This window comes from Pungitius pungitius, chromosome 19 (assembly GCF_949316345.1).
Source record: "Pungitius pungitius chromosome 19, fPunPun2.1, whole genome shotgun sequence".
In the NCBI taxonomy this organism is placed as follows: domain Eukaryota; kingdom Metazoa; phylum Chordata; class Actinopteri; order Perciformes; family Gasterosteidae; genus Pungitius; species Pungitius pungitius.
Genome location: NC_084918.1, coordinates 8231520 through 8243819, shown reverse-complemented (window position 1 = coordinate 8243819; position 12300 = coordinate 8231520). Strand labels below are relative to the sequence as shown.

The window sequence follows — 12300 nt, the reverse complement described above, 5'->3', positions numbered from 1 at the left end:
TACAAAATGTGACGGCTCATGTGGACGCACAGCGTGACAGCTACACATACTGAGCGATCAATATAAACCAGACAAACATGATCCGACTGTCAACAATGTTGAACTAATCCTATTTGTTGCTTAGGACAATGTTAACACAGACAAATTTCTTTTTAAAAATTCCACCTAGTCCACCTATTTGAGTCAAATGTTCCTGGAACCCACCACAAAATGTCAGCGAAGAGAACAATTTCATAATATTAGTTCAATGTAGAGCTTCACCCCTTGCTAAGAACCCACATTCACAACTCCCCGGCCCTTTATCAGTGGATCCAGAAATTCAAATGAAGAGGTAGAACTTTAAGCAGTGCGTGCGTTTGCGTCGCAGCACTTGAGACCTCGCCTCACCTCGCGCTAACAGCACAAGCCCTCGTAATTAACACTGATGGCTCGAGTTCAATCGGTTTGATGTCTAGCGAGAGATACAGGCCCGTGGGATGAGTGACTTGGCTTTTTGGGAGGTAAATTTGTCTGGTCTCTCTGAAGTGGGGGTGCTGCAATTATCTACACAAAGGCCATCAAAGCATCACTCACAACCCCCTGACAGGAGAGCAGCTCTTCCAACACCACACCGTCCCACCGCAACATGGCTTCCGGTAATGAGGATCTACAGAGGTGGAGAGAAACTGAAAGGGGGGGGTGGAATTTAGGCAGAGGACATCTGAATGATAAATGGATAGGTAGATAGGAGTGAGATAACACCATCCTCCTTTTGCAACTAACTATTTTCCTCAGACTCAAAGCAGCTTTTGACATTTGGCCGAGGCGATATTACAGCTCAGGAGACATCTCCGAGTCCGTCTCAGTCCTTCTGCAGATAACTTCCATCTGGTTGGGAGCGCACACGCGTTAATGCGGAGGAAGACGAGGCCGGAGCAGGGAGCCGTTCACCTCTATCTGACTCTCAGTCCGCAGGGGGTAAAATGCAACACGTACACAGATGTAGACATTCACGCGGGCAAGGTTATTGAGGAGGAACCTATCAACTCAGTCAGCTGAAAACAAGCCACGTATGAACTATGAAAGCGACTGTTCCGCAAGGCGCCACGGTGGATTATTTTTCAGTATCTCATCAGCCGATCCTGTGGGCTCAGCAGCTGCAGAGGACGGAGCCGCTGCGGCTGCCGATTCGTCACACTCGGGGGAAATCAGAATCTCCCTCCATCAGACGCTGTAAAGCACCGACTGTTTAGTGCGCCCAGTGCAGACGCAGACTCAAGTCCCCAGAGAGGAAGGCTATATTCAGGAGGAGTTTCTAGAGCCCAACTTCTTATGACGCTCAGGTACAACTCGACAGAGTTGGCGAGGCCTGGCACAGCTGCACGGACTCCTGCTTGAGGCTCCAAACTACCTGTATATTGACGTATACCTTCACATATTGACTCCTTTTTTATCTTCAATTGTATCTGGAATTTGATTGTGTTTGTTATTAAGTGGAAATTACATTTTCAACAGCATCCAGCAGCAATGTTTAAAGAAATATTGGATCACTCTTGAAGGCCTACGGTACTTTTGATAGACAAAAAAAGCTGATAGACAAGCAATTGACTGCAATATAGAAGCTGTATATATATAGCTATATTTTTGGAATTCTGGTGAAGACAGCAGACATCGAGGCAAATGATTTATTTTTCTAAGCGCTGCTCATCTTTTACAGTATGATTAACAATTTCCAACACAAGGATCGTGAGTTGCGACCTGGAAGTGTGTGTGTGTGAGAGAGAGACAGAGAGCGCAGTATGCGTGAGCATGCCCGTGTATAATTGCTGTGGTCAGAGGGGGTATGTTTCTGTCTGCTAATTAAGTTTAATTATATTTAACATCATCGACTGAGGGCCGTATTAAGGACTAATTAGAAATAACAGAATCTGTGACAGATGTACAGATCACCCCAACCGCCCATAACACATAAAAGCAAATTAAAGCATAACCAAGCTCATTGGAAACTCTGTTTCCATGCGCTTTCAAACCCTCCTTGCATAAAAGCAATGACATCACAAAGATAATACACCTGCCAATGTGGCAACAGAAAAAGAAAAAACACACACACATCAAAAACCATCCACATTAACATGAACCAGACCAATAACGTTACACAGCTAATCCAAACCAAACGGGGACCGCGGCCAGAGAACACTACTGCCACAACAACACGCAGACTGAAATGAACTATTTCCAGACCGGCTTTCCTGGCGACATGAAAACTAATTTGTGCTGCTGATGGAAGGAGGAGAGACGATTAGCCACATAAAGCCGTGCAATTGTTAAGACTCTCTTTTGTGTGCAGTTACTCATTACCGCCTCACAGCTTTGGGCCGTTTCATGTGAAACGAGGTCACATGTTAACATACGACCCAAGACTGGATTATTGCACAGAATAAACACCTGAGAGAATCAAGGAATAATACATGTCTGTTAAATACAATGAAGCTATTCAACTACCCGCAAAGCTGCAATGGACTAGTTACAAGATTTCAGGGGTTCCAACGTTCAGGTCAATAGTTCACGAGTCTGAGAAACTGCTCCATTACAGAAACAAGTAGTCAAACCGATGAACAGGCGATTACGTGGATTATTCAATATTCCACAGTTCTTTACTTACCTCCGGGTAGGACTCATGCCGCCTGTACCTGCCTGCCTGTCACGTTTACCAGAGCCAAAACACACTTCTGTTGACATAAATAAATAGAAAGAAAGAAACTAGAGCTTTTGGATGCGAGAGGCATGTAAGACAGAACTGTACCGAACAAAAGTGACTATAAGTGACTACGGATGCTTTGATAATGAGATGCAAAAACAAAATATGCCTATGGTTACTGCTCACTTGTGCAAACAGAACATCACAATTTCAATGATAAAAAGTCACTATTTCACTAACTAATTAAAATAGCTGATATCAGCTTATGATAAAGGGCTGCATTCTTCATGAATACCTGGGCACAAAGACACCTCACACAGAGTGGATAGCCCTTTCTACCATTTCCAAGTCTGACCTCCCTCGGTGGTGCTTGTGCTTGGTAAGTAGGCTCACGTCTGCGCCCCTCCGGAGTCTCCCGTTGCCCCATAATGAGCCTCTCCAGGCCGCATGGCCACGGAGACGGCCGGGGCCAGAGGTTGAGCTGCTTGCTCTCTTTAATTGGCAGACTCTCTCACGCTTTAGCAGCAGAGCTACCAGAGTTGCACGAAAGTAAGTTACCTGCAAGATTTCATTTGGGAGGACAAAGCTAAAGAATTCAAAAGAAGAAGTTAAAGAATTTAAAAATGTGAACTACTCCTGGTTTAGTAATAAAGACGGCACAATCTTGTTAAGATGCATTGTAGTTTATGTGTCCGGCCTAAAACATTTCATCTTCTCCATAAAACACTGACATATGATTTACTACACCTGAGGTCATTGAAGTCTGTGGTCCTATTCACGGCGGCCATTTTGACTTAATTTGGTGAAGCACTGATAATAATAATAATATTGAGCGTGAAGTGTCTCAGTAATACATGTTGTGACAGTCCTCGTTCAACTTATTCTTAAGACCTATGCCTTTCCTAGTGTGACAAATAGGGATGTGAAATTAGTAGATATCTAGTAGTCCCACCTTCACTGGTAAAGTGAATCTAACAGGGAGATATCAGTCAAGTCAGATGTGCACACCCACACAGTCCTATGAGGTCCAAGAGATCAGAGAAGAAGAGACCAGCTTAATTTCATTTGAAAATAGAAGCCAATAAATGATTTATGTTTAACCCTAACCTCAAAGGAAACAAAGAAATCTCAATTCAAGCCCACATTTGAACTTTATCTGGACAACAACAATGTGAAGGTTGCCCTGATCTAGGTTCATAGCTGTGTGCATCACTTTATTTACATATTTATTACAGTTCATTCAGCATGGGAGAAAATTAAAATGGATCATTCAAACCGCCAGCTGAGGCTTATAAACTACGCCATCAATCCATCAACGGGGTAATTTACAACTCTGCAGGGCTGACTTCATTCAGGGAAGAAAAACAACAAGCGAAAAACCCACACAGGCGTTCTTATACCTATTCATGTACACTGGAGGTCTTACATTTCATAGAAAAGCTGCTGACTGTTCCAAGTGCGTGCTTAAAAAAAACAAAAAAATACACTGGCGCTGTTTCTAAAAATGGGAAACAAACAAACAAAGTTGCTGGACAGTTTCCAGCCAATCAGAGAGAGGCTGTGGATGCATCAAGAGAAAGGCAATGGGAGGGAGAGTGATTATTAATCTGGCACATGCTAATTGTCTTTCCCTCCTCTAGAATCTTTTTTCTCATGCAAGTTAGAGATTTCTACGCAATTCTGGCCAATTTTCCACTTTATACTTGTCCTTTCTGCACCATTTTACATTTTAATTCACTGGACTTTGCCAGCTATAGTTGCCAAATACTTTTCTTACGACCCAAAACACATTATTGACTTATGAAATAAGATGTATTGTTCAGATAAGAGTACTCAGCAGTTTGAAGTCGCGAGATTCTGAAAGGCGAGAATCTGCATTATTAATCCCACTATTTTAGTGTTTACAGTATTTTTAATATTGTTTGCATTTGTAGTTTTGCCTCAGTAAAATACTAAGGGCAGAACTTTTACTTGGATTAAGTTTTTTACTGTCTGTTATGATAAACATTTTACATTAAATAATATATTTAAAAAAGACAGGAGGGAGTGAATACAGTAAATACACAAATCAAAACAAGAATCTGCATGTGAGGTAGCAAAGAACTATTCTCCTCAGAGTGCAGCTAAAATGTTTAGTGCTCTGAGTAACAGCAGCCTGATTACTTGAGAAGTCCGGAAAAAGACATCAAATCTCCAGAAATGAAAATAGCTGACGCTGGAGCCTTGAAGCCAAAGTCAAAGGAACATATTTGTGTTGTATTAAATCGAAGGGTACAACCACACTTAAAACGCAGCAATAGACATATTTGTAATTGTGTTGCGCTGCATCTCCCTGTGGTCCTGGTAAAAGTACACAAAAGAAGACACACAGATTCCACCACACATTTGATGGACCCTCTTGGAGGCCCGTCACAGGTTAACTGACTTCCGGCCGTCATGGGGGAAGGAGGGAGGGAAGGAAGGACAACGAGGGGAGGAGGAGGAGTAGGAGGAGGAACGGGCCCGTACTTGTCGCATGTGTCGGCCCGGGGGGCTTTGAAACCGGAGCAGGGCCTTGACGCCCGGACCGAGTGACCTGACCTGACAGCGCGCATTCAGAGAGCACAAGACCCCCGAGAGCAATATATAGCAGATTTACTCCTCTTTTCTAAAAGAACTAAACATGCAATGGACACCTTGCTGAATCCCAAACGCTTAGTTACTGTTGCTACGCCTGCCGTGTATTCCAACATGGTGCATTGATCAATAATATTAAAATTATAATTCAAAGCGCTTTCACGTGCACGTTCAAGATGACTAATTGATGACCAATGGCAAACAAACACATCGTTTAATCCGTTCTTTACTTGTTTTTCTTATGTATACAATAAAGTTCTCCCTCCTTATCAGATCCGCTCCAAATCAGCCTGCAGCCTCTTTGTCGCCTTCGATGTGTAAAAACACTACAAGGGCAAAAAAACGCTCTCACCTCAGCCGCTCCTCCTCCTTCTTTCGCAGCTTCATATCCCGCTGGACAACTTTCAAGACGTGCTCCGCCTCATCGTCAGTCAGGCCCGACAGGTCCAGCTTCCGGCCCATCTTTCCTGGCCTGGCCGCGCCGAGCTGCTGGTCCAAGAGAGGAGGACGAGGACGCGCGTAGGCACTGCTGCTCTGGGGGCCCGAGGCAGAGACAACCCTGAGGAAAGGGCGAGGGATGGAGAAATGTTACGGTATCTTCTATTGGGGAATCAACGCGCTTATGAAAAAACTTGAAATGACCATGATTCTACATCCCTCCATGGAGCTCAGTGTGCAGGACTTGTTGTGATCATCCACAATCACCACCCACCTTCAGTGAAATTTTATTTTTGCATGCAGCATACAAAGCAGACGGGTGTAACAACTCAAACAACAAAGAGGGTTTTCACAAGATAACAGAGGTTAGTTTTTCTTAGCTTTAGGGTCATGTTGCCTGGTGTGTGGTACAGTCTCTGTGTGTTTAATGTAAACATACGCTAAACCTCACAATAACAAGTGTGCTTACGCAGCCCATTTGGCTAAATTACCGTAGACTTGTGGCACCGTTCAAGTAAGGTTTTTAAGTAAGGGACCGGACAGAAGTTAATCACTGTGTTGACCCTGAAAACCAGATCGAATTTTGTTATTTGTGAGGCAAGGTGAAGTGAAGAAGGGAAGAAAGGGATGACGGAGAGGCCGGCCCATAAAACTGAGGGAAGTCGGTTAGGCAGAGAGAGAGAGAGAGAGAGAGAGAGAGAGAGAGAGAGACATATGAGGAGATGGGAAGAAAGGAGAAGGTCCATTATCTACAGTGTCTAAACTAGACGGGAAGGCACTGGCAGTGTAGGAGGCAATGATGACTCAGAAGGCCAGACAATTATGTGCGTTCTATAATTGGGCTTCATCGACCGAGTGTCTCGCCTCATGCACAGCATGTCACTCATTCCTCCAGTTTGCCTCCAGTGGACTTCAAACTGTCAAAGAAAATACATTTCAAAAGCAGAAAATGAAATTGATGTGATGATCCTCCTCACGTGTGTTGAAGTGGTCTCGTTTCATCATTCAAAGGTTAGGAACAAAATATCAAAGACTTTCTGGAGCATCTACTTGAGTAAAATAAACCTCTTTGCACTAAAATTGTTTTAAAAGGGTTTGCATTTTGATTTTAAAAAAGCTTTTAGGTAAACCATATATTGTTTTTCAATATTTTAAATACAATACGTGAATGAATCAGATGCTTGTATCTGTCATCAAGGAGTTTATGACAGCACAATCACATGCTCACTAACACACATAAACATGTGTGAGAAAGGGCTTTTGTTACATTCTCAACTATAGTGGGAAACAGCTGCAAAAAGCTCTCAGACTCACACAAATGAAGACAAAGTGCAATTCACAAACACTCATTAAGCTGCCTTAATGAGTGACGTCCATTTCGCCCCGGGAAATCCTAGCCAGCGTGACATGATCAGATACACACTACAAAATGTGACGGCTCATGTGGACGCACAGCGTGACAGCTACACATACTGAGCGATCAATATGAACCAGACAAACATGATCCGACTGTCAACAATGTTGAACTAATGCTATTTGTTGCATAGGACAATGTTAACACAGACAAATTTCTTTTTAAAAATTCCACCTAGTCCACCTATTTGAGTCAAATGTTCCTGGAACCCACCACAAAATGTCAGCGAAGAGAACAATTTCATAATATTAGTTCAATGTAGAGCTTCACCCCTTGCTAAGAACCCACTTTCACAACTCCCCGGCCCTTTATCAGTGGATCCAGAAATTCAAATGAAGAAGTAGAACTTAAACTTGAGCGGCTCTGTAACATATAAGCAGCAGCAGCGACTGGAAGGTCTAACATATCGGACTCCAGTTACCGGTTGTGTCCTAATGTATTGAGGAGATGAATGCGCCATTACTGTAAGGCCATTATTGTGTAGCCACAAGGGAAGGTAATTATTCAGGCCTTCTTTTTATAGAGTGGTGTCAAGGACGGGGATGGAGCTTCAGTTGTGTTTGAGTGTCTGCCCGTCAAGCTACAGTGACGCACACACTCGCGACATCTCCCAGCCAAATGGACACAATCTCACACAAATATGTGCGCATCGAATCAATGCTCCTCCTACTGAGAGAAGTGTCCCCGCAATGAGCCATCCGCCTGTCCACACTGGAGAAGAGAGCGGGCTATTCCAACCAGGGTTCGAAATTACTTAGGACTCTTGGGGGGTCTCCTAAAATGTAACTATAAAAAATAGTGAAGACTACCTTGCTACACTATATACTGCAGGAAAAATTATATTGACATATTTTGAAGGTGAGATAATGGTCTTGGGATGTTTTTCATGGTTTGGGCTAGTCCCAGTATTGTAGTGGTGTCTGGAGAAGTGGATTGGCTATAATCAAACAGGTAACCCTCTTCTGGAGCAACAAGGTTACAGCACCTTATATAAATCCCTGACATGACAAAGTGGAAAACAGGTCATTCTTTCCTTGAGCAAGGAAGTTAACTAAGTTACCTAAATCCACCAGGTGTACTCATTATGGCAGCACCATGCACCTTCAAATGGTTTGATGAAATACAACTGGCATTTCTCATCCCTTATGTTAGTGGGATTTGTAAAACAACTAGCCGTTGTTAACAACTTCATCAGGTCACTGTTAACTGGGGTTGGAGAGAAGACCTACAGGGCACCCCTGCTTTTTTTTTTTTTTAGTTAGTAAAAAAAAAGGAAACGATAGTCAGCTCAACATTAAATGAATTATTAATAATGTAATAACAATAACTTATAACAAAAACTTATTTCACCAGTAAATTACTGTTAAACGAAAAAAACAATGGGAAAAGGGTATTTTACAACAACTTCGAATGCAGCACAAGTCTGGCGAGGCGAATTTCAAGTGAACGCAACATCTGTTTGTTTTTCAGACAACGGCAGCTACAGACTGTTCAGTGAAACACAGACACACCTTTACACCGTTTAGCTGTCAGTATTTTAACCGTGGTTGCTCCATTGCCATATATATATATATATATATATATACACACACTTCAGCTACTAGCTAACGGTAGGCTAACGTTACCTGCTGTCGAGTGTAGTGTTTACTAGCGTGCCGTGTGGCGCTGTTTCAGTTCTCTCTAACGTCTGTCTAACGTCTAACGTCTGAGGCATTTAAGTGGCCTCTAAATAAGGCACCAAAATCAGAGTTGCTATTCGGTCCGGTAGATAACGGCCGTTAAGACACCTGTACCGTATTAGCACCCCCCCAAAAAAACTCTTCGGATCTACACGATTCACGTAGATGACATTTTCCCATTCAAAACTCACAGACTTGAATTAAGTCCTCGCCATCTTTCGTAATCACTGACTGGACCATTAGGTTGGTTTGCTAGCTTTGAATAACTAGTCTAGCTAACTGCTACATGTCTGCTGTTAGCTGGCAGTTTGGCTTCATACACGTACAGCAAGAAACGTTGACAAACGCACTCTTCTGATCATTACGTTACACTGGGTATCTAAGTTAGTTAATGCAACTTTTGATATAGGAACACCAACTCCAAATATTTTACTATAATAAGCAATTATTATGGAGATATAAACATATTCGAAGCACTTACTTTTCATGAGGGATTTCACTCTTTGTGAGGCTTCGTTTTTGCCGCGTTCAACAATAACCTACGTGTCTGCGCCACAGACCACAACAACAATCTGTGATGCTATTGGCTGCCCTGATTGCTGCCCAGTCCCGCAAGGAAATAAATGAATTATTGTTATAAATATAAAACGTCACTAAAGACCTTTTCACAATCCTTTTTAATGATAAAGATATTTGTCGGGGCCCCCCCAAAATTGAAAAATAAATTCTTATATCCTTAATGACTTATAGGGGGTCCCGGGACCCCCCCCCCCCAGACCCCCCTCATTTCGAACCCTGATTCCAACAGGCGAAGCCTCCTTAGGTGACCCTGATCGGAGACACCTGGGTAGGCTGAGGTAAGAGGGGGGGGAACGGAAGAACTACGTTCTGGATTACTACATTCCCGTTGATCACAAAGTCTCCAATCAGCCCACTTTATCTGTGTTTGCGTGTCTAAAATGAATCCAACCCTATCACCAAGACAAGAATGTCCATATTAGATTGATTTGCAAGAGTGTATGTTGAGTGTCTTCTCCCTTTTCGTAATATAAGCACAACAGCCACAGTGTCTCTGTGTTTAGGGAACGATAGCAAATGACTGTTGAATGAGGTACACTTCATTTACTTCATGAAGACACAAACAAGAGGCAAACTCAGGTCTCCGTTCCACCACCCGAATATCCCCTATTTACCTACTAACTCAACACGTATAGGTTAAACTATTTTCTACATTGGCACGTTGGTATTTGGCCGTTAAAGATAGATGTCAACAGATTTCCATGTTTCAGCCCAGTGGACCAACCAGTGTCTTTGGGAATACTTCATTGCAGTGTAAAATTGTCACTCGTAACTTTTTTAGAAGTTGTGTGTGGGTGTGTTTCACCACAGGTTGAGTATTAGTGATTTGAAACCCAGAGCAGCATATTGAAGTATAGCTTCGAGTGCTCGGACAAAGAGAAAGAAGGGTCACACCGATGCATCTCATTCACTCCAAAGGACACGCCGCATGCATCAAATCGACCACGTCACGCTGATACTAAATCATCGCGGGGATATAAAAACACTGCATGCCACGCCGCGCTGCAGAGCACTCTGCTCCGCTGGCGTCTAGTCAGCAGAGGATGGGCGAGCTGAGGACAAGGCCCTGTCGGACCACTAAAAGGGCAGGTGCAGCCGAGCGCTAAATGAACTGCTTGTTTTAGACGCTCTCCATTGAATCAGCGTTTCGTCACAGCCAGAAGGAGAGAGATTGAAAGCGACCTCACCGAAAGAGCTATTTAGACGGAAGGTGAATACAGGGAACCGACATTTACAGATACTCAACGTCTTATTCGTTTAATCGGGAAATGTGTGCTGGAGATTGTCTGACACTGTTCTCAAGAGAAATCTGGGAATAACTGGAAATCCCTTTAAAACCAGAGCTCTGTTTTTGTGTATGATGTCCTCTCTTTTTTCTCTCTCTCTCTGGTCATTTGTCTTCCTAAATCCACCTGACAGCAGAAAATAAAGGCTTTTTGTAACCCCGGGATACAGCCAGTATCCGTCAGAATGACATCAAGAGGAGTCATTGTTGAGAAAAGACAAGCAACGCAAATAGTGGGAAATGTCATTGTAGTTGTTGCTTCCGGTGAAAAGCACACAGTGGGAGTGGGCCGTTCAGCAGTTCTTACTTTAATGTTATTCATACTTAACATAAAAGGGAAGAGCGGTGCGAATACGTGTGGAAATAACTGAGTAATTGGAAATGCTTTTAAAAGTAGCATAATCTGCAGAAGATTGGCCCCTTTTGTCTTTAAAAAACATCATGACATACAATAGGGAGCACTGACAGGCATCGCTTCTTTTTTCATAAGCTGTAAAAAGCTGAGGAAAGCTGTGTGCTTGCAGAGGATTTGGGAAACTAGTAAAAGTAGTAAAGTAAAGAGTTGAATCAGTGATCTATATGTCCTGCGTGGATGCTAAAACCTGGCTCATACACACTTTAAAGAAAGTAGATTAAACTACATTGAGACGGATTGAAAGGGAACTAAAAGTGTGAATTTTGTGGTTCAAAAAGAATTTAGCACCTTAACCTTTCAATACATCAAACCTAAATCAAAATCCCAAAACATGAAGTTTTGGCAGCAACTTTTTCATAGGAAAGCATCCAGTACTTACACAAATCAAGACCGCGCACGTATATAATAATGATATTGTTGATATTTGGGCAAACAGACCTTTTTTCACAGAAGACGTTTTGAAAAAGCACAAGTGTAAATGAATAAATCAGTAACGGCTGAATTATTCAATGTAAAGATAAGCAGTTACACCCCAACACTGTGGATATGAACACTGCCACATGAAATAAAACCAACTCGTGCCAACATTTGTTTTTACTTGATTAGTGCAGACACACTAAACACACTCCTCCTGCGTGGTGCATGAGGAAGAGTCCTTGATCATCTGTCAGTGTTCGACATCTACCTGCTGTGTCGCATCCATCACTAACTGGCCAATTACCACTCAATGCAGAGCAAGAGAGGAGGCTGGTCAGGGTGAGGATGTGTGTGAAGACACACACTCTCAAAGCGTCACAAATCTAAACAGATACTAATTGAATCTTCCTCTGAGTCACTATGCGTGTGGGGGAGAATCTGCACCAACTCTAAGAATGGGTTGTAATTCTGAATGAAGGGCTCTGAATAGCAGGCTTATTCATCCCGTGTGCGGGTGAATTCTCTCCTGGCTTCTCCTGAACGAGCTTCCCAAAGACAACACGGGGGCATTGTCAACAAGTGGCAGCGTTCAGGACTAAACAAAACAACAGACTAACTATCAACTATTTTGCACACCTCACTCAGAGATGCTGCCAAGTAAGGATTTTCAGCTTGCATTCCTTTGGGTTTTAAAGGCTCTCTTTCCCTGCACCTACGGCTCGGAGGCAAATCATGACATTTGTAACACATGCTTCTAATTAAAACTTGAAAGAATGAGTC

General features: G+C 42.8%; 1 protein-coding gene across 3 annotated transcripts in view; it reads right to left on the bottom strand.

The window, feature by feature from the left end:
* Nucleotides 1–12300, bottom strand: part of myripb (myosin VIIA and Rab interacting protein b) — a 79569-nt gene that overhangs the window by 66703 nt on the left and 566 nt on the right. For all 3 annotated transcript variants that reach the window (XM_062559227.1, XM_062559228.1, XM_062559229.1), the window contains exon 2: nt 5646–5852. In XM_062559227.1, coding sequence (XP_062415211.1) covers nt 5646–5755 — 110 coding nt within the window. In that variant the 5' untranslated portion in view covers nt 5756–5852. The remainder of the gene's footprint in view (nt 1–5645; nt 5853–12300) is intronic.